General features: G+C 51.0%; 1 protein-coding gene across 1 annotated transcript; it reads right to left on the bottom strand.

Moving 5' to 3' along the window:
- Positions 1-369: 369 nt before the first annotated feature.
- Positions 370-27,899, bottom strand: LOC142765756 (uncharacterized). Its single transcript, XM_075867347.1, has 7 exons — positions 27,593-27,899; positions 24,405-24,745; positions 12,031-12,177; positions 10,558-10,783; positions 9,859-10,118; positions 8,417-8,531; positions 370-791 (listed from the first exon to the last, which is right to left on the bottom strand). Exons 1-7 carry the CDS (start codon positions 27,623-27,625, stop codon positions 438-440), a joined length of 1,476 nt encoding a protein of 491 aa, XP_075723462.1. The 5' UTR covers positions 27,626-27,899; the 3' UTR covers positions 370-437.

Below are 27,899 nucleotides of genomic sequence, written 5' to 3'. Positions count from 1 at the left end.
TATAGGTTGCGCTGCTCGAATATTCAGAGTGCATGCCCCCATCGGGGCATGCACTAGAGGACAAGTCATTTACTGCCATCTCGGCTTATTTCTGCTTAAAGTGTAAGGAAAAGTAACGTCATGCTTCAATCTGTGAGTATTGTACAAGTATTTGGTATAGAAAGGATAGTAATCAACAGGCATCTGCTGTTTTTTTCTGAGAGTTCCGTTTTCTGAAGCTTCCACTGCAGTGGTAAATATTCGATGTCAGCTTCAGCCTGCAGTTTATTCTCAATCGGCTGCTGCAAGAACATCTTTTTGTGTTTGGTCATCGTCAACATCTATTCCATTTAATTGTACCGCAACAGGAATCCGGCCAAGTAGCCCATATAACGCAAGCGCCGCTCATATCAAATATTTGATTGCACGAGACACAAAAGTCGCGATTAAGTGCCGCTTCAGTGCGGAAGGAGAGCCCTAGCGAGAGGGTATTCGAGACCGCCGCAGGCGGCGGCGAAGTCGTCCCACTGCGGGTTCCATAGACCCAGGCACCCGGCCGTTAGGTTGTCCCGCAGTGCGTCGGCGAAGTGCTTCATCTGTTGGGGAGCCGTGTACGACAGCCAGACGTCGTCCCGAGATGCCACGACGCCGTACTCGAGGTCGAGCACGTCGAAGCCCTCCCGGACCAATCGGCACGCCTCGAAGTACGCCATGCGGCCTGGCACACCCGTCGCGCTACCGGCGGGTCCAAAACCACGCCCGTCCTCGCTGGGTAGCACCAAGTGCGACCCGTTCTCGTGACGTTGCGTCACCTGGTACAAATGAAACGGCCTTCATGTTTACGAATTGAAGGGCCGGATTACAGAGGCCCTGCAACACTTTTGCAAGTAACCGTCCTACGACTTCGATCCTCATCTGAGTTTATTGACTCACGAATCAATTCCAGCAAACTCGTTTTTACGGTCTAAGATCTCCTCCTCATAGTCAAAACCCGAAAACGCGTGCTCTTTATTAGTGACACAGCGTTAAAAAGCTCGTTTCTGGTGTCGGAGGCGGCGCGTTTCGTTTTGAGCGAAAAAGCAGCGTTGGCCGGGAGTGACAACAGCAACAGGAGGATGTTTTGATTTCAGCTTCCCTTGAGGCCTACCTTAAGGTTCCATCCAGAAGCGAGAATTGATAATAAATAGCAGCTGCCATTGATTGACAAGCCGATAGTGCGTACGTGTGTGTGTGCATGAGTGCGGATATCGCGATGGCGTGCAACTATTTAAAGGCAAAGCTTAAGTGTCGATTGATGTGTGGGGTTTAACGTCCCAAAACCACCATATTGTCACGTGCTACAAAAGGTCTTCAACTAGGAAGAACTGAGCCGGCGGGAAGACGCACCGAAAACTGGCAAGATGGCTGCTTCAATAATAAACAACTAGCCAAAGCACGCGCTGCCCCAGAACAACGTCTTCCATTCTCGCGGGCAGCCATGGCTTGCGCTCGCCGTAACTAGCGGCCAAGTGGCATTATTCCTTCTCTGAGAAAAAAAAAGGCATCACTCTGATGCTCGGAAAGTACAAAGGCAAAGTCGGGGCGAACCAACAGAAAATACGCGCGTACACAAAAACAGCGATATGGTTCATGCGCAGTCGCACTACCGCGGGAAGTATGGCTTCAGGCGCACCACGGGGACAATCTCCGAGGAGTGCCTTCGCCGTCGTGGTGAGAAAACGCCGTCAGATACTACCTCGTAATTATCATCGCTCACGCGTCGCAAGACTTTGTATGGTCCGAAGTAGCGCCAAAGCAGTTTTTCTAACAATCCCTGGCATCGGATTGGAGTCCACACCCAAACTTGATTGCCTGAATGGTATTCAACTTGTCGATGGCGAGCGTTGTAGTGGTATGCGTCTGTACTCTGCTGGTGCGTAATGTGTAGGCGTGCTAACTGGCGTGCTTCTTCGGCGTACTGGGTAAGCTGTACAGCATCAGGAGTGATCAAAGCATCGCAATTGTGTGGAAGCATTGCATCCAGCATGGTCTGGACCTCACGTCCATATACAAGACGGAAAGAGGTGAACCGCGTAGTTTTCTGGACGGACTTATTGTACGCGAATGTGACGTACGGTAGCACCTGGTCCCAGGTCTTATGCTGAACATCTACGCACATAGATAACATGTCAGCGATGGTCTTGTTGAGTCGCTCTGTCAAGCCGTTGCTCTGCGGATGATATGCCGTGGTCTTGCGATGGCTCGTGTAGCTGAGCTTGAATACGTCATGAATGAGCTGGGCCATGAATGATTTTCCTCTGTCTGTGATTACGCACGAGGGGGCGCCATGTCAAAGAACGATCTGGTCCATAAAGAATTGGGCGACGTCGGAAGCCGTAGCGCGTTGTAGTGCGTTTGTTTCGGCGTACTTTGTCAAATAGTCGGTGGCTACTACGATCCACTTGTTGCCGGCAGATGATAGCGGAAAGGGCCCCAATAAATCTATTCCTATTTGATCAAATGGCGCTCTGGGTGGTTCTATTGGTTGAAGAAGCCCCGCGGGCTTTAGTAGCGGGGATTTGCGGCGTTGACATTCCCGGCAACTTTTCACGTATCGCTTAACAGATGCAGAAAGCTTAGGCCAGTAGTATGCTTGTCGAACTCGAGCAAGAGTTCGAGAGGAACCTAAGTGACTAGATGTGGGTTCATCGTGGCAGGCAAGTAGAATGTCGTCACGCATGCCAGTTGGCACAACTAGAAGATAGGTTCTCTCACTGCAATTGGAGTTTTTCTTATACAGGACCCCATCTCGCAGACAGAACGACGACAGACTTCGAGAAATACATCGAGGTATGGACGAGTTGCGTCCTTCAAGGTTTTTGATAATTGCGCGAATTCATCATCCGCACGCTGTCGCGTAATCAGATCTGTTGTAGTAAGGGCCCCAAGGAAACCATCGTCATCCTCGGTGTCATGGCCACAAACTTCGACAGGTGCACGGGATAATGAATCAGCATCTTCGGGCTTGCGGCCCGATTTGTAAGCGATCGTGAAATCATATTCCTGCAGACGAAGACTCCATCGTGCCAGACGCCCACACGGGTCCCGTAGGTTGGCTAACCAGCACAACGAATGATGGTCGGTCGCTACCTTGAAGTGGCGTCCGTAAAGGTAAGGCCTAAATTTCATCGTGGCCCATACAACAGCGAGGCACTCTTTCTATGACGTGGAGTAGTTGACCTCGGCGCGGGAAAGAGTGCGGCTAGCGTACGCTATCACTCGCTCTGTGCCCTCTTGTTGTTGTACGAGGACAGCACCAAGACCCACGTTGCTGGCGTCAGTATGAATTTCAGTATCAGCGTCTTGGTCAAAGTGAGCGAGGACTGGTGGTGTCTGCAAACGCTCCCGTAGTTCAGAGAAAGCTGCGTCCTGTTCTTCCTCCCAGACGAATGGAACATCTTCACGAGTGAGCGGTTCAGCAATCCTAGAAAAATTGGCTATAAAGCGGTGATAGTACGCGCAGAGCCCTAGAAAGCGACGCACTGCCTTCTTATCACGTGGAACAGGAAACGAGGCCACGGCGGTACTTTTGTCAGGGTCTGGTCGAATACCATCCGCACTGACAACATGGCCGAGAAACTTAAGTTCCTTGTAACCGAAGTGGCATTTTTCTGGCTTCAGTGTCAGATTAGCAGAGCGGAGCGCTTCCAGCACATTCTGCAGACGCTTCAGGTGCTCCTCAAAGGTGGCAGAAAACACAACATCATCGAGGTAAACTAAGCACGTGTGTCACTTCAGACCGGTAAAAACAGTGTCCATCATTCTCTGGAATGTCGCAGGGGCAGAGGCCGAAGGGAAGCATTTTGAATTCCTATAGGCCATCCGGTGTAACGAAGGCAGTTTTCTCACGATCTCGTTCACCAACTTCGATCTGCCAGTAGCCACTTTTCAAGTCTATCGATGAAAAATACTTGACCCGCCGCAGTCTGTCGAGGGAATCGTCGATGCGAGGCAGCGGGTAGACGTCTTTTTTAGTCACGCTGTTAAGTTTCCTGTAGTCTACGCAGAAGCGCAGTGATCCATCTTTTTTCTTCGCGAGCACGACGGGAGATGACCAGGCTCTTTTCGAAAGTTGGATAATGTCATCTTGCAGCATCTCTTTGACTTGAGCATTTATCACGTCACGTTCCTTTGCCGAAACGCGGTAAGGGTGTTGTTTTATGGGCTAGGCGTCGTTATATGTAATTATTCGGTGTTTGGTGATCGGTGGCTGACGAACCTTCGAGGTGGACGCAAAGCACTCTTTAAATGGAGATAGCAGTTCACGTAGCTTGGCCTGTTGTTCCGAGAGGGTCGAGTTGACATCAACTTTTTCAAGTATTGAAGTCAAGTCGCCTGGTGTCGGTCGAAGCCCGTCGTTGGCTGATGTAGATGCGAAGCATTCAGAAACGTCTGCGATAGGGTAGGCGAAAGCGATGGTGGTGTCACGAAACAGGTGCGGTACTCGTTACTGAAATTAGTCACAAGTAGAGCAGAGTGTCCGTCGTAAAGCGTGACGAGGCTGCGTGCAGCGCAGACACCTAGCGCGAACAAAAGCGTCAAATTGCCTTCGGCGACAACCTCACCATCCCGTAACTTGTCAGACACCACATCAACTAGGACGCTTGAACGCGGAGGCAACGTGATGTTGTCGGCAGAAACGCGAAGCGTGCTGTCACGGATGTCAGGTTTGTCGGAGGATCCAGCGGTCGAAAACGTCACGGTACGCTCTCGAAGATCGATAATAGCGCCGTGCTCCCGCAAAAAGTCGACGCCGAGGATTAGGTCTCGGGAGCAGTCACGAAGTACGAGGCAGCTGGCGAGAAACGTACGTCCCCGAATGCTCACTCTGATAGTGCACATGCCGATTGGGGTGACTACGTGCCCGCCGGTAGTACGAATTTGTACTTTGTACCAAGACGTTACAACTTTCTTTATGTGCGCTGCTAGTTTCCCGCTTATGATCGAGTAGTCCGCACCTGTGTCCAATAATGCACTAACGTCGTGGTGACCGTCGACTACCACATGTATATCAAGAGAAAATCTGCTTGTGGCTTTCGTAGCTGTCGTCGGGGAACCGCTCCGTGTCCGTGCTTGCGTCGGTGGGAGGCCTTGCTTGCGTCGAGTGTCAGCGGCCTCGCTCCCGAAGGTCGCTGTCGTTAGTTTTCCCGCCTAGGGCTTGGCGACCGCGCTGGCGTCGCTCCTGGGAGGCTCCGATAATTTGGAGAAGATCGCCTTGGAGATGGGGACCGCGACTGCCGCCGCAGTGGCATGCGCTGCTGTGAGAGGTAATCTTCAATAGCTTTTGGTCTTTCGCCAAATCTCGGCCATGGTGCGTCGACGGCAAAACCTTGTAGTCCGAGGCGATGATAGGGACATTCCCGGTACACATGTCCAGCTTCACCACAGTGGTAACACTGTGGTCGTCTGTCCGGTGTGCGCCATACTTCAGATTTTCTGGGAAGCGGCTGTCGATTTTTTAAGTGCGGAATTGGCTGCAGCGAGGAAGTGCATCCTGAGGCATAGAATTAACGAAGCACGGTGAAGCAGGAATATATCGGCTTACAGCTTCTGCATATGATGCACGATGTGGCTCCGCCGGGACCGGCGGGACATAGCTGGAAGGCGGCACTTGGAGAGCCTGTCGTACTTTGTTTCTGACAAGGCTGCAAATAGACCCTGCAGTAGGTTGGGACTGGCACTGAATCTTTTGTAGTTCGTCGCGCACCCCCAATCGAATGAGATCGCAAAGAGACTCGATGTTGATGTTGCCTGCCGCACCTCCAATCTGACCTATTGATGAAGCGGCGCTCACTTGCCGGTCGTACACAGAAGAGCGCTGCTGCAGCACTTGCTCCATGGTTGTGGCTTCGGTCAAAGGTTCCGCCACGGTCTTTGGGGGACAGCGACCGAGGCCAGCGAAAAGCTGCTCCTTCACTCCTCGCATTAAATGACGGACCTTCTTTTCTTCTGCCATGTCGGGGTCGGCTCGACGAAAGAGGCTCGTCATGTCCTCGACGTACATCATGACACTTTCACTCGGCATTTGCAGGCGCGACTGAATCGCGCGCTCGGCTCGTTCGCGGTGATCGAGATTGGCCCAACTTGGCAGCAGGTATCGACGAAAGACGCTCCACGAGGGAAAAGGCTCACCGTTTTCGTACCAACTACGAGTGCCGTCCTCCAAGCTGAAATACACGTTACTCATTTTGTCGAAGTCGGTCAAACCATTGTAATCCGAAACCCGTTCGAACTGGGCCAGCCAGTCTTCGACATCCTCCAAGACGGAACCGTGGAACACCTTCGGCACACGTGGCTTCCACAGCGTATGATGCGTGGCTGCAGCGCCTTCCGTAGCGTTCGGGGGTGTGACAGACGTCATCTCGGGAAGAGGTTCACGCTCAGGAGGTAGTCCTCAGAGTCTTCGGCTTGAGCGGTGGACAGGTGTTGTCTCTGCAGGTACAGGGCTACCTGGAGGCGTTTGGAACATCGGCTGGGGGTTACCCAGCAGCTCCACCAGTTGTCACGTACTACAAAAGGTCTTCAACTAGGAAGAACTGGGCCGGCGGGGAGACGCACCGAAAACTGGCAAGATGGCTGCTTCAATAATAAACAACTAGCCAAAGCACGCGCTGCCCCAGAACAACGTCTTCCATTCTCGCGGGCAGCCATGGCTTGCGCTCGCCGTAACTAGCGGCCAAGTGGCAATATGATTATGAGAGACGTCGTAGTGGGAGGACTCCGAAAATTTCGACCACCCGGGGTTCTTTACCGTGCACCCAAATCTGAGCACACGGGCCTACAGCATTTTCGCCTCCATAGAAAATGCAGCCGCCGCAGCCGGGACTCGATCCCGCGACCTGTGGGTCAGCAGCCGAGTACCTTAGCCACTAGATTACCGCGGCGGGGCAAAGATTAAGTGTCTCCCATCTTCTGGTTCAGCACTAAACATTGCATTTCACGTTGGAAGTCTGGATTCTTGGTGATTCATTATGATTGGTAAAATGCAAAGCAGGCAGGATGAACACGAGTTGACAATGCTTCGTGTGCGTCACTGTTGCCGCGTTTCGCGCGGCAGTGATGCTTACGTCGTGCCGAAGCACAGTATTATTTCCCGCTTAAGTACGTCATTGCATGGAACAACAATAATTATAGTAATTAGGTTTTCACGTGCATGCCATAACCGCTATACGATAACGAGGCGCGTCGTATAGTAGAGGGCTTAGGAAATTTCAACCGCCTGGTGTTAGGTATTTTACGTGCTCTGACGTCACACACGGGCCTCTTGACATTTCGCCTCTATCGTAATACGACCGCCACGGCGGGAATAGAACACTTGTAGGAAATCTGCAGTGGTATAAGCGTACAGCGTGCGATTCAACGAGACTTGAATAGGATAAGTGGACGCTTGCGATCATCTTTTGTGCGTATTGTGCAGACGCGGGCGTCTACAAAACCCAGCTGAACGAGTTAGCAGTGCAGACAACTTATCCTGTACAAACTTGCCCGATTACGGGAGCAATGCAACACCGTAAACCCACACATTACGACCACTTTAGCACATCGAAAGCTGTTCTACATTAAGGCATAGGCACGCTGTGGTGGTCTACTGTTTGTGGTGCTCGAACAACAACCCGCAGGTCGTGGTCCTGGACCTCTGGATTTGTAGGACCACATGTCGTGATCCTGGAAATGTGGACGATGTCCAGCGACTGCTTAATTTCCATCAAGACAGAAGTCTAGAGGCCGGTCTACTTACATTAATGTGCACGTTAAGAAAGCATCAAATAATCAAAGTTTACGGAGCCTTTCACTAAGCCGTCCCTCGCAATAATAGAGAGTTTTAGTACTGCGTACGCTGCGTACGTGGCGGCGTTGCGTACGTAAGGACGCCACGTTCTGCGTAGTGCGCATGCGCAGACCGCAACGCGCACGTATCGCGTTACGTACGCAGCTGCTACGTACGCACGCATGAGATGCGTGCGTGCGTACGTACGACGTGATCGCGCCGCTCTCGAACAAGTTCGCGACAGCGCGAGACTTCGTTTTGCAAAATGGCGGCATCGAAGGCAAGCACCGACCGGCTCTGTGGCTTAAAATATGGCCATAATCTGGCTATAACACTTGGATTGGCTCACATTGGCTGTCAACAACACGTGCTTCTGTTTTGATCTACCAGATGACGCAACATGCTTGACGCTCGTTACGTACGCGGGTACTACGGCGTACTAAAAGCCGATTAGTGGCGAACGACGCCACGTAACGCAAGGCGGTTGCGTGATGCGTACGTAGCACCATTCCGCAGTACTAAAACTCTCTAATAAAGTAGTTCCTGGACGTGAAACGCAAGAATTCTTCGCCTTAAATTAAGACGTAATCCACCGCCCTTTTGACACACCTAGATCGATTGTTGACTTACCCGGAAGCTGAGGACGTCCGCGGGCAGCAAGTAGCAGACGCTGCTTTGCGCGTCCTGACCGAGAAACATGCCGACGTGGCGCCACAGCAATTCCAGGGTTGATTCGTCGTAGTAACTGCACGAAAAAAAAAAGCCCAGTCGAAGAGAACGTTTGAACAGATCAGCAGCTTGTAAACGAGAAGACCCGTCTTTATCAGAGCATCAATTGACGGGGCTCAGACACTCAAACACAGCTTTTGCTTCGATTAAAGGGCCCCTAAACTACACCGAGATCAAAGGCAAGACCATAGTTTCTTCCTCGCTTTCGCCACCCTCCCTACAAGTTCTATCTCCTCCTCGACACTCACTTCATCATACAGCACGAGGAAAGTCTGCGCTAAGCATCGACCCAGTCAGGAATTCACACGTTTCGAATACACGCTGCTATATCAGCTTGCGCAGTCACAAACGCAGTAAACTAATGGAAATCAGTTGATCGTTCAAGACAGTTATACGAGACAAGGCGGAACGGCAAAGCAGTTTGGGAGGCAATTATCAATACAAAGCTCTCGTGTATCGACCATTCGAGAGTTTATTTCGCCCTGACGTCACAGGAACCTGCTGGCGTCACGAATTGTGCCACAGAGTCTGGAAACGATCTTCTTTAGGGGCCCTTGATGACAAGTCGTCGTGCAGAATTGGCTGGGTCGTCTGATATGTGACGTTTGAAAAATAAGAGCGTACGGTGATAATACGGAGTTGAATGGAAAGAAAGGTAATGATGTGGCGGCTTCGTAGGATTGTGCACCGACGCAAAAGAAGCGACGAGAATGAACGTGACATCGGCTTCATGTGTGACCCGTTACATTCACTATCATGCTATAAGCACCTGACTTCACCGTAAAGAAAAAAAAGTGCACCAAGACTTGCTGGTTTTACCCAATTTTCTGGTTACCCAAGGAATGAATTTATAGAACACTTTAGGGTAAAAAAACAGGGCCAAGGAAAGAACCCCACAAATACAGAGCCCAGCAGGCTACTCTTCTGAATACACTCAGTTTTAAATGCGAAGCATTTCTTAGCGAACTTCAGCGACTTTGAGCGTATCTATCTATCTAGACGCCTATGACTTCTTCTTAGTGAACTTATTCCGAAATAATGTGCACCATACAAAGATATTAAGTGTGTTTCAGTTCATTGTTCCAGTGCTAAAGGTAACCATGATGGTGGCTGTAGGACTCAACTCTTCTGAGGCCTGGCGATTGCCGCTCACCAAGACAGACTACAACGTCCAACTTCGTGCTGTCCAGAGGGCCCACGACTTGTCGGCCGGTCTTACCCTGCCCCTGCCTGCGTGGGTGCGGCTCGCAGTTGAACCTCGCCACTGATGGTGAATACGCTCCGCAGGACTTCAATAAAGTCATCCGAGTGACAAGCTGAGAGAACCGCACTTGCTTACTGACCTGAAGGTGAGGCCAAAGTAGTCGATGGCCCCGAGTACCGGCGGTAGCAGGTACACAGAGGCCGCGCCCAGCGCAGATGCCAGTGCCGCCACGTGTGGTCCACTGGCCACGTTCTGACTGACGGCAACACCCAGGCTCATGTTACGAATGGTAGATAGCTGCGCGCGCAGATTGCTCAAGGCCACAGGCAGCTTCGACCAGGTCGCTCGAGTGAGTGCGAAATCGGGCCAATGAAGGACGATGCCATCAAACAGTTGGTCCTGCAATAGAAGTGCGAGAAGGGGTTTGATACAATATAGTGCACGTTGCTTGATTGGGAGGTTAATGGATGTGACGAACAATAACTCTCGTCATCGGTAGTAACTCACGCTGTTCCTGATACATTTACCTAAGACGACCTGAAGGCAAGAGACGCTGACATTATTCAACCACGCACGCTAGCTACTAGAGCTGGAAACGCATACCGCGTTTCTCGCGACAGAAAAACGCTACGTGCGGCGAACAACGCTATTGGCTGCACGGTTCAAGAAAAAAAAAAGACATTATTGTTCGCTCACTGGGTTCTCACGTGCGAAACGCTGTTATGGACGCTCTGCAATGCATTCACATTTCCTCACCATTCTCTTCGGGGAGGTGGGGGCATTTTGCCCCCCTGTTTTTGTACCCTATGTCCAAGTGTGGCCGAAAATATGCCCTCACCTCGTACCAAGCACCGATCGTACAATGCAAGTTTCCGGCCTCCGCCCGTGTAAGCAAGTCGTTCCACTGCGGCCCGTTCGAGGCCGAACCATCGCCCAGCATGAGAAGAGGCCGCGGAAACCGGTTCTTGAGCACTCGTCCGAAGAACTCCTCCGCCAGGGTCTTCGGATAATCGGCGCCGGGCTCGAGGTTAGCACCCAGCGACGGACAGCAGAACAAGACCACGCTGCGCGGTGTTTCGCGTAGTTACAAAGAGCACACCGCAAGTGAAGTTTCGGCACCGTTGGATGCGAAATGTAAACATACAACATGCGTTATCACAGCTTGGTTAGATATAAACGACTAGAAACATCCCTATACCTGTTACTGACCTTTTGATTAAACTAGATTTGTTCTTTGAAGCATGCGTCACTCCAGTTCTTCACAAACCAGAAAAAAAAGAAAAAGAAACGCAGGTCCTTCGACTTAACCGCAAAGCGCTCGCTATGCGCTTTGGGAAGACAGCACTGTTGAGTGGCCTCCTCTCGAACTGCTAGTACTCCACATATTATAAGCGGTCTTGCGTCCCAAAACGGAGAAATTTCGACGGCGCTGTTTAACGTGCTCTGACATCACACAATACACGGGCGTCTGTTGTTTCGCCTCTATTGCAATGCTACCGCTGTCGCAGGGATCGAACCTGCGACCTCCGGGGCAGCGGCCGAGCATCGCAACCACAGGTCCGCTGCAGTGGACATCGTTATGACGGATAACATAACGTTTGGACGTGTATCCATGTCAGGATCCTTGACGTCTCTGCCGATGTAAGGACATTAATTTACGAGGGTATCAAATTTCTGATCTAAAGCACTTCAGGACTATTTATGATAAGGTAAGCTATCTGAAACACTTGAGACGTACTAGAGTTTCCGAAAATAAGTAAGCGCTAGATGATGCAACATTTACGCAAATTATCTTTGATTGGTCAAGCCGTGAGTGTAGCTGGAGGTGAATTTTTTTTTATTACGTTGTAACCAGTGGCGTAGCCAGGGGTAACACACGGAGCCCTTGCCCCCTTGCCTACCAAAATTATGTGTAGCCTTGGCATACAGCGCGAAAACTTGACCATTTGAAAATGAAGCTGTGGCCCCCCTCCCTACTTCCCGAAAAAAAAAAAATGTCCGTATACGACCCTACTTGTAACTGAGCGTTCAATTGTTAACTTCCCCACCCTTACGTCTACACATTTAACGTATATTACGAAGTTCTCATAATAAACCCTAACAGTTGGTAGTGAGCGCTATCTCTGCGTCTCCTTATCTATGTGTGCTGTAAGAATGAAGAATTGTTTATGTCGTTTCTGTAACCCCCCTGCTGCAACGCCTTTGGGCAATGCGGGGTAACCTTTGAATAAAGAATAAAGAATGTTTTATTGGCGATGTTTTACGGATGAATGCGTACCAACTGGCTCCTATTCAGGCGCTATTGAGTTACCTGCACAGGGCGAACGGGAAGCGCGCAAGGCCGTAGGAGACACCAGCGTAAGGCACGACCAGTCCCACCGAATCAGCATGGAAGACGCACACGATCCGGTGCCCAGGGTCCGAGTACAGGGAGTCGTTGGCATTCACGGCTTGGTACCTGCAATTTTACAAATTTCGTGCTAAGACAAGTGATGTGGGCGTACCAAAAAACCCGTGCGATTCAGTAGTACCTTGAATGGCCCCCTAAATAAACGCGAAAACTATGGCAAACGAGTGCTTCACGCCCTGACGCAATGATCTAGTGGCTAAGGTACTCGGCTGCTGACCCGCACATCGCGTGATCGAATCCCGGCTGCGGCGGCTGCATTTCGGATGGAGGCGGAAATGTTGTAGGCCCGTGTGCTCAGATTTGGGTGCACATTAAAGAACACCAGGTGGTCGAAATTTCCGGAGCCCTCCACTACGGCGTCTCTCATTAAACCCCACATATGAATCAATCGTTACACCTCACATACCAATAAATCATTCAATCAATCAATCAATCAAATAATCAACGAGTGCTTTATTCTGTCACAGATTTCCCTATTTTTGAAGCGCAATGCGTGACCAGCAGTTTGTTTGCATGACGTCAGGCGGAAGCAAGCTTTCCGGTGGTAGATATTGAAGAGGAATCACTTGCGAGTTGTTTCGTGCCATGTTTTCCCATGCATGCTGTCGCACGCCCATTCTGCCTTGTCTCGCATGATTATCGTGCGTGATAAACCGATTTCACTTAGTTTTCTGCGTTTGCGACTGCGCAACCGGAAATAACAGCATGTAGTCTAAAAGCGCAAAAATATTGATTGGCTAAACACACAGTGACGTATGCATGTGGGAGGTAGTGACCCGATACTGCACCAGGGTGGCCAATCCTTCTCTGGTGAGGGAGTGCGTTCCCGGCGATGGTTACCGGTTAGGCCGTACCCCAGGCCTTTAATGCAGTTCCATCACCACGCGGATTTTCTTTATCCGGTTGGGAACTGCACGGCACCGGGATTTGAACCACGGACCTTTTGCATGCGAGGCGGAGGCTCCAACTTAATGGAGAGTTAATGGAGAGTGCCGTAGTAACCTGCGCTTCGCCGATGACATTGCATTGAGGAGTAACTCAGGGGACGAATTGCAACTCATGATTACGGAGTTAGACAAGGAGAGCAGAAAGGTGGGTCTTAAAATTAATCTGCAGAAAATGAGAGTAATGTACAACAACCTCGGAAAAGAGCAGCGCTTCGAGATAGGTAATAGTGCACTGGAAATTGTAAAAGACTATGTCTACTTAGGGCAGGTAATAACCGCGGAGCCGAACCACGAGATTGAAGTAACTAGAAGAATAAGAATGGGGTGGAGCACATTTGGCAATCACTCTCAAATTATGACAGGTAGATTGCCACTATCCCTCAAGAGGAAGGTATATAACAGCTGTATCTTGCCGGTACTTAGCTACGGAGCAGAAACCTGGAGACTTACAAAGAGGATTCAGCTTAAATTGAGGACGATGCAGCGAGCAATGGAAAGAAAAATGGTAGGTTTAACCTTAAAAGACAAGAAGAGAGCAGAGTGGATTAGGGAACAAACGGGTGTTAAAGATATCATAGTTGAAATCAAGAAGAGGAAATGGACATGGGCCGGGCATGTAGCGCGTAGACAGGATAACCGCTGCTCATTAAGGGTAACTAACTGGGTTCCCAGAGAAGGCAAGTGGGTTAGGGGAGACAGAAGGTTAAGTGGGCAGATGAGATTAAGAAGTTTGTGGGTATAAATTGGCAGCAGCAAGCACAGGACTGGGTTAACTGGCGGATCACGGGAGAGGCCTTTGTCCTGCAGTGGACGTAGTCAGGCTGCTGCTGCTGATGATGATGAAACACACAGTGCTGACATTACGCGTGCTTTATGAAAAAACAAGTGGCGAGAAGGAAACCATTGACTCACTTTTGAACTCAGTGTGGTTTAATTCCTCTTTAAGTTATCGCTTGCTTGCGCTGTGTTGTGTAGGACCAGCTGAAAAAACTACGCTATCTCCTGAATAATGGAATCGTGCGTAAATGCGAAGCAGTGGGCCGATGGTGAACGGCAGCCACAGAAACTCGTCTACGTTGCCTTAAGCACGTGAACCACCATTCAGAACCTCTACTTGACTAACGCTGCCGGTGCCCATCGCTTGATGCCTGTGACCATCGCTGCCAGTGACCATGACCATAGCACTGCTAAACACCCGGTCCCTCAACGCAGACGGCAGAGGCATTGAATGGGATCCCGTGCTAGCCAAAGCAGGCATTCTTCGTCTCACGGAAACGTGGAACGCCACAAGACCAACCATCAACGGCTACGGACAACGCAGACGCGCTTTCTCTCACAGAAACGTGGAACGCGTTACACGAGGAGCGCAGGAGAGGAGAGAGGAGGATGCGCAGTGGAGGTGTGAACGCCGCACGGCTGAGGAAGCGTTTAGTTGCCTTCGCTGGCAACCCGCAAGAGAGAGTGGGGAGTGTAGGAGAGGAGTGAAAGGAGTAGGGGACGCGCAGGCGCAGTAAGGGTGGTCACGCCGCACACCGCATTGAGCTCCACCCTAAGCTGCCTCGCATCTAAAAGTCCTTTTCGCGCTGCACCGGGGAAGTAATAAATGCGACACCAGGAAATTGCAATGTCACACGAGGAAAGGCTGGCCGTTCAATAATACCATTATTAAACGAGTCCACCGCAGTCAGTGAAGTGGCCTTCGATGTTAACTTTGCGGTGAAAACGCAACACGTAGAAAGCTATAAGCCAGTGCTCTCAAGGGTTTAGCGTCGAGCACTTGCGACCACGCCCTGCAGGTCAAGGTACGGTGCCGGATGTGCACATTCTCACTCCAGCGAAAGACGAGCTGAAAGACGCCCTGTAGAGTTTTCCGCCATTTCGTGGGTGAAAGTGATAAGGCCTCTTCCACACTTTAATGCATCAACGATATTCGTACTGCCAATGCTAGATGGTCTGAACCAGACGTTGGCAATACGCGGCCCACGGGTTGCATGCAGCCCGCGGCACGACGTGAGAACTCCCACTATATATATATATATATATATATATATATATATATATATATATTGTCACGGGGTCGTGACGTGGCCGAAGACAGGAAACTTCGTGTTGGGTTTAACTGTTTATTTGGGCGAACCTGTGTGCAGTCTTGCACAGATAGCAGTCTCGGACTGATAGCGGCGAACGCAGCGTCGGCCTTCGATCAACAACTGACAAGCGGCGAAGCGCGTCGGCATTTATACTCTTGCCGTCGAATGTTCTAGCGTTATCGCTGGCGGTGGCGTAGCTTCCAGAACAATCTGTACCGTTCGCACAGTGGGCGTGATCTTATCGAAATGATCTACTACAGTCCGGAACCTTCTAGAAAACTGCAGGCGCGGTTTGCGCTGAGTATCGCGTGGTGTTTTGGGACGATAACAAAAACTTGGGAAATGAAACGTGGCATTGCCCCCCTCTGAAAAAAAGGCATCGTCCCGATGCTTTAACTAAAGATGAAAGTACAATAATAATGCAAGAAAGTACAATGAATAAATTCCGATACAACAATAATACAAAAAAAACACTGGTTCCGTTTGTTAACGCGCGTGAAACGGCTTAAGGCGCGCGACATGGACGACTTCAGGTCGCGATCGGCGTCGTTGAGAGTTCGTGATGCCGTCGGGGACAACCTCGTAATCAAGTGGGCCGAGACGTCGAACCACCCTGTACGGTCCGAAGTACCGTCGCAGAAGCTTTTCACTTAGTCCACGTCGGCGTATCGGCGTCCACACCCAAACACGTTCACCGGGCTGGTATTCCACGAAGCGTCGTCGAAGGTTGTAACGGTGGCTGTCGGTCGTCTGTTGATTCTTGATACGGAGACGCGCAAGTTGTCGGGCTTCTTCGGCGCGTTGAAGGTACTCGCTCACATCGAGGTTTTCTTCGTCGGTGACGTTGGGTAACATGGCATCGAGCGTCGTTGCCGGGCTCCTTCCGTAGACCAATTTGTATGGAGATATCTGCGTCGTCTCCTGCACCGCCGTGTTGTATGCGAAGGTCACATACGGAAGAATGGCGTCCCACGTCTTGTGTTCGACATCGACGTACATTGACAGCATGTCGGCGATCGTCTTGTTAAGCCGCTCGGTGAGGCCGTTGGTCTGTGGGTGGTACGCTGTCGTCCGGCGGTGGTTTGTTTGGCTGTATGTCAAGATCGCTTGAGTTAAGTCGGCAGTGAATGCCGTTCCTCTGTCGGTGATAAGGACCTCCGGGGCGCCGTGACGTAGGACGATATTTTCGACGAAACACTTAGCTACCTCGGATGCACTGCCTTTTGGCAAGGCTTTTGTCTCGACGTAGCGGGTGAGGTAGTCGGTAGCTACCACGATCCACTTGTTTCCGAAAGCCGACGTCGGGAACGGCCCCAGTAGGTCCATACCAATCTGCTGGAAAGGTCGGCAAGGTGGATCAATTGGCTGCAGAAGTCCCGCTGGCCTTGTCGGCGGTGTCTTGCGTCGCTGACAGTCCCGGCATGTTCTCACATAACGAGTGACGTCGGGGGTAAGACGTGGCCAGTAGTACCTTTCTTGTATCCTCGCGAGCGTGCGAGAAACACCGAGGTGCCCTGCCGTCGGATCGTCGTGCAGGGCCTGCAGGAGTTCTGGTCGCAGAGCTGAAGGCACCACAAGGAGGTACTTAGCTCGAAGCGGTGAAAAGTTCTTCTTTTGTAGAAGACCGTTTCGTAGAAAGAACGACGCAAGTGCGCGCTTGAATACCTTCGGGACTTCGGCGGTCCGGCCTTCGAGGTATTCTATTAGGGCCTTAAGTTCCGGGTCGGCCCTCTGTCGTTCAGCGAAGTCGTCGGTAGTTATCGTTCCTAAGAAGTAGTCGTCATCCGGGTCGTCGGGTAGCGGTTGGTCTACAGGCGCACGAGAGAGACAGTCAGCGTCGGAGTGTTTTTTGCCGGACTTGTAAATGACAGTAATGTCATATTCTTGAAGTCTCAGGCTCCATCGTGCGAGGCGACCTGAAGGGTCCTTCAAGGTGGCTAGCCAACACAAGGCGTGGTGATCACTCACAACTTTGAAGGGCCTGCCGTAGAGGTAGGGGCGAAATTTTGACGTAGCCCAGATGATGGCGAGGCACTCCTTTTCTGTTGTGGAATAATTTGCTTCTGCTTTGGATAGCGATCGGCTGGCGTAACTAATAACCCTTTCAAGTCCGTCAGCCCTCTGCACAAGAACGGCGCCAAGACCTACGCTGCTAGCGTCAGTATGTATTTCTGTCTCGGCGAATTCGTCGAAATGGGCAAGTAACGGAGGCGTCTGGAGGCGATGTTTAAGCTCCTGGAAAGCGTGTTCTTGCGGCGTTTCCCACTTAAACTCCACGTCGGCCTTGGTAAGGTTAGTGAGAGGATCGGCGATGCGGGCGAAGTTTTTCACGAACCGCCTATAATAGGCACACAGGCCCAGAAATCGGCGCACGGCTTTCTTGTCAGTGGGTGGCGGGAAGTCGGCGATGGCGGCTGTTTTCCGTGGATCGGGACGAACTCCAGACTTGCTGATAACGTGCCCCAGAAACAAGAGCTCCTCATACGCAAATCTACACTTTTCTGGCTTCAGTGTGAGTCCGGAAGTCTTGATGGCTTGAAGTACAGCTTCAAGGCGCCGAAGATGCTCGTCGAAACTCGAGGAAAACACGACGACGTCGTCCAAGTACACAAGGCAAGTCTGCCACTTCAATCCTGCCAGTACTGTATCCATAACGCGTTGAAAAGTTGCAGGCGCTGAGCAAAGGCCGAAGGGCATCACCTTAAACTCGAAGAGGCCGTCCGGTGTTATAAACGCCGTCTTCTCTCGGTCTCTTTCGTCGACTTCGATTTGCCAATAGCCAGTCTTGAGGTCCATTGACGAAAAGTACTTGGCGGTATGGAGCCGATCAAGTGCGTCATCTATTCGTGGGAGAGGATACACGTCCTTTCTTGTGATTTTGTTCAGGCGGCGATAATCGACGCAGAAACGTAGGGTCCCATCCTTTTTCTTCACTAACACCACGGGGGATGCCCATGGACTCTTGGACGGCTGAATAATGTCATCCCGCAGCATTTCATCAACTTGTCTTTTCATGGCCTCACGTTCTCGCGTCGAAACCCTGTACGGACTCTGACGGAGTGGTCTGGCATTTTCTTCGGTTATGATGCGATGTTTCGTGATTGGGGTCTGCCGAATTTTCGATGACGACGAAAAGCAATCTTCGTATTGCAGGAGCAGGGCCTTGAGCTGTTCTTGCTTATCGTTCGGAAGTCTGGGATTGACGTCGAAAGCTATGGGAGGGGCTTGGTTCCTCTGAGCAGGTTCCGCAGAATCGGCGAGGGCGAAAGCACTGGTGGCTTCGACAATTTCTTCGATGTATGCGACCGTTGTTCCTTTGTTCACATGTTTGTACTCATTGCTGAAATTCGTGAGCATAACCGTTGCTTTGCCTCCCCGCAGCTCTGCGATTCCTCTTGCGACGCAAATATTTCGGGTGACCAACAGATGCTGACTGCCTTCAACGACGCCTTCCAAGTCAGGTGATTTAGAAGCGCCGACTGAAATAATGACGCTTGAGCGAGGCGGAATGGTGACTTGTTCTTCCAGCACATTCAAGGCATGGTGTCCTGACGGCGTGCGCGGCGGTAGTGCCTCTTCTGTGGATAACGTTATCGACTCTGTTTTTAGGTTGATGACAGCACCATGGAGGCATAAGAAGTCCATGCCAAGGATGACATCTCTCGAGCAACGCTGTAGAACTACGAAGTCTGTAGGATAAATACGGCCGTTAATGGTGACTCTCGCTGTGCAGATTCCTGCAGGCGTTACGAGATGACCTCCGGCTGTGCGGATTTCAGGGCCTTTCCAAGCTGTCCTAACTTTCTTTAACTTCGCGGCGAACGACCCACTGATGACAGAATAGTCGGCTCCAGTATCGACGAGAGCGGTCACACTGTGGCCGTCGATAAGAACGTCGAGGTCGCTAGTTCGCCGTCTCGCATTACAGTTAGGGCGTGGCGTCGGGTCACGGCTGCGTCGGCTTGTTCCGCTGCTTCCATGTTGCGTCGTCAGGCCACCTTCGGTAAGTGAGCTTTCGCCGTCAGGGCTTTGCCTGTTTGGCGTTGTGTTCGGAAAGCTCCGTCGCGGCGTCGTCGTCGTCGGAGGATCTTCGGTAGTTCGTCGCACAGCAACCGCACCTCCACCGGTTGCTGCCCTTAGTTTCCCGGATACGGGCTAGGAGACCGGCCCCGCGTTGGGCCAGAGTACTGCCGGGGGTGCGGTGACATGCGGCGGCTGGGAGACGGCGAACGCGAAGGGCTTCGTGGTGTCCACCGAGTTCCTGTCAGGTAGTCGGCGATGTCACGTGGTCGTTCTCCTGGCTGTGGACGCGGTGCATTGACGGCGAAGCCACGCAGTCCCATCTGTCGGTACTGGCAACGGCGGTATGTGTGTCCGGCCTCGCCGCAGTGGTAGCAGAGCGGGCGATGGTCAGGGGTGCGCCAGACGTCAGTCTTCCTCGGTGCACTGCGCTGGGCCGCTGGCGAACGGTATGACGTCGGTGGGGGTGGTGGCGGCGGTGACGTCTGTCGACGGAAGTGCGATGGGGCGGCGTTTTGGCGTGGACGGGGAGGAGCGTTGTGGCGCAGTGCAGCGGCGTAGCTCATAGTTTCTGGCTCGGGCGGTGGTGTTTCGGGAATTCGAAGCGATTGCCGGACTTCTTCTCGCACAATGTCGGCGATCGAATCCACTTGAGGCTGCGCCGAAGGCAACAGTTTGCGCAGCTCTTCCCGCACGATCGCTCGGATCGTTTCACGCAGGTCGTCGGAGTCACTGGCTTGAGCAGCAGCGCATTCTGGAGTCAGGCAACGATTATACTGTCTTGTGCGCATGTCCAGCGTTTTTTCGATGGTGGTCGCCTCGGATACAAATTCTTGGACGGTGTTCGGTGGATTCCTCATTAGTCCCGCGAAGAGCTCCTGTTTGACCCCTCGCATGAGGAAACGAACTTTCTTTTCCTCAGGCATGTCTGGGTCAGCGTGACGGAATAGGCGGGTCATCTCCTCTGTGAAAATTCCAACCTTTTCATTTGGTAGCTGAACCCGGGTCTCGAGTAAAGCAGCGGCCCTCTCTTTGCGAGCGACGCTCGCGAACGTTTGCAGAAATGCGCTGCAGAAGACATCCCACGTTCGGAGCGTGGACTCCCGATTCTCTAGCCAGGTCCTTGCGGTGTCTTCCAGGTAGAAGTACACACGACGGAGCTTTTCTTCGTTGTCCCAGTGGTTGAGGGCGGCCACACGGTCGTATGTTTCTAGCCAGGATTCCGGGTCTTCAAACGATGAGCCATGGAACGTTGGTGGTTCCCTGGGTTGATGAATGACGATCGCGGGCTGGGACGCTCCGGTTGTCATTGTCGCTGCAGTCGAGGTCATGGTCTTGGTCTTCCGCGCCTTGTTTTGTAGAAGGCCGTACTCCGGTGGGAGACCTTGCTGTCGGCGGCTCGTTCGCTGCTCTTGGTTGGCGTCGGTGTCTTCTCCGCGACGGGGGCTGGGTTCACGGCTTGACGGGGGCGTCCGGTACATGAACGAAGCAGCACCTCCACCAGATGTCACGGGGTCGTGACGTGGCCGAAGACAGGAAACTTCGTGTTGGGTTTAACTGTTTATTTGGGCGAACCTGTGCCCGGTAAAGGGAAAGTCTAATTACAGCAGCAGTCTTGCACAGATAGCAGTCTCGGACTGATAGCGGCGAACGCAGCGTCGGCCTTCGATCAACAACTGACAAGCGGCGAAGCGCGTCGGCATTTATACTCTTGCCGTCGAATGTTCTAGCGTTATCGCTGGCGGTGGCGTAGCTTCCAGAACAATCTGTACCGTTCGCACAGTGGGCGTGATCTTATCGAAATGATCTACTACAGTCCGGAACCTTCTAGAAAACTGCAGGCGCGGTTTGCGCTGAGTATCGCGTGGTGTTTTGGGACGATAACAAAAACTTGGGAAATGAAACGTGGCAATATATATAGTGGGAGTTCAGACATGGCTTCAGGTGGTTCTGATGGCGTATGTTTTTCTTTTTGCAGCGTAGTTAGGCTGACAATGTCTGTCGAACGACCCTGGTCCGGAACGTCAGGGTAGGAGGGGCTGGTATGGTGAGGATTCACCAGCTCGTCACGCGTAAATTCCGTCGCACGCTCGAAACCGTCTGGGCCTTGTGTGTGACACGAAGCATCAAGGGATTCGGGTGGTTCAGTAAAATGTGAAGTGTTGTGGTGCAGTGAACACGTTGAAAATGCCGATTTCATTGCTCTTGGGAAAGCCGGCTTTAGGTTTAGTCTTTTGCCGAAATGGTCTAGATTCCTTTCGGTATACGGAGGCTTTACCTTGTCTGTTGCGACGTGCAAGTTACCAGTCGGTGTTCGAATGCGTGACGTTTTTTCGGAAGAGTCATATGATGGTACAATGGTGGTATATTTTCTCTGAGGTCTCGTTTGGGAAATAGGCTTACTGCGGGAAGACTTCGCGTAACTCTGATGGGCGAGTTCAAAAGCTTTCCGCTGATGAAGTATGGACAAGTCTTCATCGTATTCCTTGAAACGGCTGACCATTTCTTCTTTGATCTTTTTCCCAGGATTCATCGTTTTCGAAGATGTGGGTGAGGTAAAATTTGAATGCCTCACCTGAGATGTAGTCAGTGAAGTTTGTGATCATCTCCCGTTCTGACCAGGATGCAGCGGTAGCGTGGAGCTCGAAAAGGTTGAACCAGTCTTGTACGGGTCCGTCGTCCGCTGATCCGGTGTACTTGGGGATGTCAAGGTCGTCTGATGGTGCTGTCATGATGCTGGTCTTGGTGTAGAGTTGGGATGCACTTTCGTGGTCCACGTTCGGTCACTGCGTCTTGCTGAGACGTTCGAAGATGGTGGCCGGTTGATGAAGTGGCCGCCAGGTCTTCATCCTGTCGACTCGTGTGACGCTATGATGAATGGGTGACGTGGCCTGGCGCATACCCCATGTTTATTCCATTCTGACTTCTTCCTCCTCGGCTTCTACTACAAGTCACTGCCTTCCTACGTCACACACACACACACACACACACACACACACACACACACACACACACACACACACACACACACACATACATACATACATATATATATATATATATATATATATATATATATATATATATATATATATATATATATATATATATATACTCCCCTTGTCACGTTCTATCGGAAAGTTTATGTGGCAGTTTTGATTTGATGCTGGGTATAGGTGTCACAAACGAGCGCTCAGAAAAGAGCGCACCGCCGAATTCTGGCGACAGTGACGACACCAAGCACCAGAGAGACGCCTCAAGGTCAACGCTAAAGAAGAAAACAAGCATCCAGACTCCCCGGGCATGCCGTTTCTTCCCCTCGGAAGCGTAATTTCGCTGACCAACCTCCTCACATCAGCCGCCGAGCAAGCCCTGGAAAGATCTGGAAGAAAAGGGGCGTAGTGACGTAGAGTTGCGTCACGTGTCGTGGACGGTCCTCGAAACGTCTCGCTCTTTCCCCAGCCTTGGCTGTGCATCGCGCCGATGAAACGATTAGAAGTTTCTGGAATCTAGCGCGGAAGGTATTTAAGCGAACTTCGCGTAAGGGAGATCAGGAGAAGGAAGTTTTCGCCAGTGTGCGTAGGGTCTTTCCGCCGTGTCGGCGAAGGCTTTTGTGCTCAGTGACAAAGCAGGGGATGAAGACAGTTTACGCCAGTGTACGTAGGCAGGAGATGAAGGAAGCTTTGCGTAAGTTTGCGTAGGGCCATTCTGCCGTGTCGGCGAAGGCCTTTGTCGTCAGTGACAAAGCAGGTAATGAAGAGGGTTTACACCTGAAGGGTGAAGACTTGTGATACAAGCAGAAGAGTGTGTCTACCACCCGCGAGTGAACACGCGTGGCAGCAGCTCCGCATGGGGAGCCGACGTGTTACCGGCGAAGAAGTTTGGTGCTTGGAGAGCAGCCAAATGAATACGCGCGGTTTCCTGGAAGACAGACTTCGGGAGCAGCGGACCGACAACAGCACTGGATATTGAGTGGGTGATTCTTGGAACAGTGTCATTCAGAGTTTGTTCCAAGGACTATGGACTGAATAAGTTTTAGAACCCTTTAGTCTTTAAGTGTCTTGTTTGTTTGATGCATGTGTTTGCATTGTAGCGCGTATTGTTGTTTGTGTCCGTTGTTTCGAGTGTAGCTGATTGTAATGGGTAGTTCATTGTTTGATGTGTGAAATATTGTACTGAACTATTGCCGAGTGTGAATGTTTGTGTATCGTTTAATCTGCCATACTTGAGAATACAATTTTGTTTTGTTTATCGACTCTCGGCTCTGACTCGTTATTTGGACCACATCCGGCTTCCGACGGCGCGCCAAATAGGACCACTTCTAAATTGTCCGCGCTTTCTTGGTGCAGTTTGGGGGACCGATAACTTCGGCCCTTGGAATTAGCCCGGCGATCGCCTCCCTAATTAACGGGTCCAGTGACAATAGGACACGAGAAAAAAATAAAACTTGTGTTCTCGATTAGCCGACGAACGACTTCATGACTTGGTGCGTATGTCGATGAACAACCATGATGCAGATATTCGCGAGCTGCTGAGAACGTTCAGCTCCTGAAGTTACACTCAGACATTTTTTTTTCTTGCAACCTATTTTGGTTAATTGCAAATTTGCGGCATGTGGGCAACTTCATAACGCATGCAAACACACGAAACCTCCGTCCCCAGACACACACTCGCACAGAAACAAGCAAAAGAGGGATGACACCTAACATGTTCCTGTTTGAATGTCTCTTGCCTCCCTTCGCGGCAATGTTATTGAGTGTCATATAACTAAATGGGAAAGTTGTGTCTCTCCTAGAGCACTCTACGGCCAACAATTGGGCAGCTTGTTGAGAGACGGCGCGGTCCATCGTGGGGGTAAGGCATTTACTGTGCTCGGTTGCTGACCCAAAGGTTGTCGGTTCGATAGTGGCTACGGCTATCGCAATTAAATGAAGGGGGAGTGCTAGAGGCAAACGTACTGTGCGATGTGTTCTTGAAGAATACCAGATGGTGAAAATTTTCAGAGCCATTCTCTACGGCTGCTTCCCGATCATACATCTTGGTTTTGACACGCGAAACCCCAGATATTACTTTTGGGTGGTTAAAAAGTTTCGCCAACCTGGTCTGTGCCCCACGTATGCGAAAATCTATTACAAGTCTATTACGAGTCAGACGATAAACTATTAGTGATATATAGCGGTAATATGCGGGATATTGAAAGGAGCTACAGGGAACGTACCAGGGTTGGACCGCGTTGACATGGGCCGTCCATGGTTCAAACTCCGGGAGTGCCCAGGGCGTGAATTTCGGTGCAGACGTGTAGTCGGAGACGAGGAAACTCTTGAAGCCTGTCGACGACGTCATGAGACCCACCGCGACGAGTACCATCGTCACCATTACGGTCAAGAGAACGAACGGCCAATTAATGCGTCCCTCGGCTCCCGCTGGAGGCCCTCTGTCGAACTCGGATTGCTGCCTGCATTGGGCGACCTGTGGAGCCGCCTCCGTAAGCGCGTTGCACCAGGGGAACACAAATGACTGCGACAACCTATTGTCCTTGACGACACCCCCGGGTGGAACCTGTATTAAAAGATGCATCACTTTGGACTGATAATGCCCGCTATTTCGAAGCACTGCTATTGGATGAATGAGCCGAATGTTCGAGCTTGAATGGTGGGGCATTTAAAGAAACGTTTTCTGAGAGGGATATACTGTAGGGCGAGTTGATAAATCGTGATAAAAAAAAGCGAGAAAAACGTTAGAAAGGACAGAAAAGGAAAACGACAAGGAACAGTGAAAACAAGAAGACAAAAAAAAACTGCAGGACAAGTGCATACTGTAGATTTCTCCGTCTTATCCCAAGCTTTTTTTTCGCACTGTTTTCCATCAAGTTTTCTCAGTTGATCATCACGGACTTGGCGGTTGACCATCACGAATTCCATTCGTGCGACCTAACTAACGAAAACACGTGCGCAAAGCAGGACCACTTCGAGAGGGTATAGGTTTCACGTAGATTACAACGCGTGCGTTGGATCTGCACAATGAGAAAAGTGCATTCGCGCTACCTCGAGCACCCATTACACTCTCAGTGGCTTCTCGAGTCTTCACTTTGTGTTGTGCCACTGCTTACGCTTTTTTCAGTTCTGTAAGTAATGAGCATAACAGAAATGCAAAAAAATGAAAACGAGGGACAAAAAAAAGAAAGTAACTGTTTCTACACATGGCTGAAGCATTGAATGCGATAACAACAAATGGGAGCGTTATTGAAGTACAACGGCTAACTGATTTAGAATACGATCTAGCATAATATTACAGAACGCTGGCGAATGGAAATAGGAAGGCCGCTGCCACGAGCGAGCTGGTTTTCGCCGGTCGAGACAGCGCACACACCAGCCCGCGCGCCCATGCCCTGTTAATCAAAGTTCGACGTACTTTCGCGCGCGCCGCAGCCCCCCTCCCGCCCCCCTTTGGTGCGCCTTCATGCTCGTTCACCCGACGGAGCCAGGTGAACGAGCATGAAGGGCCTGCTTGAGCCGTGCCCCGTCAGCAGCTTTCGAGAGCTTTCACGCACACAGAGAACATGCTAGGTGCAGGATGACGTATTGAGTTGGACATCATATATGGCGACTGCCCAAACGACGCATGAGTGTCCATACAATTGATATCGCGAAAATAAAAAGTAAATAAAAGCTAAAACGAACATGTATGCCAATTCATTTTTTCCTAGAACGATTAAACAGTGGAACAGGCTAACTGAAATGCAAGTACATAGTGGGAACGAAGGTATATTTTATTCACTGCTGTAAACCCGAGTTGTAACCTGAACGAAGATGTATTGATGTGTGAACAAAATTCTATTATGTGTGTGAACGAAAAGGTATTTCAGTTACTTATGTGTGAACAAAGTTGTATTGTGTGTGTGAACGGAGATGTACATCATTTATTGATGTAACCCCCCTGCTATAACACCTTCGGGCGCTGCGGGGTATCCGATGAATAAATAATAAAGAAAGAAAATAAAGAATAGGTACGCGGCACACCTAACACAGTTGAAACACGCGTATCCTTGTCTCGAGTTCAGGAAATATGTGACAGCAAATGTAAATCATGAAGAAAAGCGCAAAAAAAAAAAACGAGAACAGAGAGGGGCAAGGAAGACCGGACTACGCTGAATATGTGAGCGCGGGGATAATGACAATAGACTGTGCTGGCGAGGGCAGGAGGAGGAGGAAGCAACAAAAAGGGAGAAGGCAGGGAGGTTAACCAGAAAGACATCCGGTTGGCTACCCTACACTGGGGGATAAAGGAAGGGGACAAGAAAGACGAGAAAGAGGGAAGAGAGGGAAAAAAGGGGGTGGGGGAGAGACTGACAGTAATTTCACGGCAGCGTGTAGAACTCTACCGCATGTCAGAGGCGTTCTCACAAGCCTGTCTTTCTCAGGAAACGCAGCAGGGCTTTCACTGCCTTGTGGGCTGTCGAGGCATGTGTACGTTGCTGTAATAGCACCTGCACGGAAAGAGGCCGATCATCCAGTCGCCGCATTGCGTTGGCAAGTACTTGTCTCTCTGAGGCAAATCGAGGACAATGACACAGCAGGTGTTCGATATTTTCGTCGGTGCCGCAAACATCGCACGCCACACTGTCAGTAATTCTGATTAACGTGGTATAAGCTTTCGTGAAAGCAACTCCCAGCCAAAGGCGATAGAGAAGCGAAGCTTCACGTCGATGTAGGCCGGGTGGAGGCCGGAGTTGTAGTGAAGGGTCGAGCTCGTGCAGTCGTGTACGTCGTATGCTTGGTGTGTTCCACTCAGTCAGTGTGAGACTGCGGGCCAGTTGACGAATCTGCCTCGCCGCATCTGCTCTTGAAAGCGGTATCGGAACGCTGTTCGCTTCTTTATGTGACGTGCGAGCAGCATGATCTGCAGAATCATTGCCACCTATACCACTATGCCCAGGTAACCACTGAAAGACGATGTCATGGCCTTTTTGTATTAACAGGTGGTGAAGTTTCACGGTTTGGTAGGTCAACTGGTCGTGGCATCCGCGTCGGAGAACTGATATCAGGCACTGTAACGCTGGTTTTGAGTCAGAAAACACAGCGAGGGCAAACGTTAAAGCGATGCCGCACATATCCAGTGGCGCAGCCTAGAGTCACCTTTAATGAATAAACGTGACTCTAGGCAGCGCCACTGGATGTCTGCAGCGTCGCTTCCTTCACTGAATGGTGTGAAAAGTTGAGACACTAGTGTTACAGAACGGAGACTTCAAGTGACGGCCTGACAGCACTCATGAAGTTGCTTCCGATACGGTCAAACTATCTCCGCGAAAATCTATGATCGCAGAAGCCTCGGTGTAACAAATACGGGCCGTGTAAACTTAAAGACAACTGCCTAACGCAATCGCGGAATGTATAAAACGTCCGTTACCCTCAAGTTCTCGTTGCCACGAAGGATGATCATTTGCGGTGGCTGTCGTATCGCGCCTGACGTGGCCTGAACCCGTCCGCTGAGTATCGGTGGCCTGCTGAACCTCGTCTGAGCCCGTGACAACGCTGAGCCCCGCTGGGACGTTTGCAAATACGGTGATACCACCGGCACCGCCGTCGGACTGCAGAAGTCATGCAGGGCACTTCGATTACCGCGCTGAAGCTCGGCTGGGGAAACGTATAGGTGGGGATGGTGCTGTCCGTGGTACTGGTTACACAGCGGATAGGCGCCGTACGCTGTGCTGTGC

The sequence above is a fragment of the Rhipicephalus microplus genome, chromosome 6, assembly GCF_043290135.1.
Source record: "Rhipicephalus microplus isolate Deutch F79 chromosome 6, USDA_Rmic, whole genome shotgun sequence".
NCBI classification, from domain to species: domain Eukaryota; kingdom Metazoa; phylum Arthropoda; class Arachnida; order Ixodida; family Ixodidae; genus Rhipicephalus; species Rhipicephalus microplus.
The sequence above is the reverse complement of the archived record's forward strand: the minus strand, read 5'-3'. Positions and strand labels throughout refer to the sequence as shown.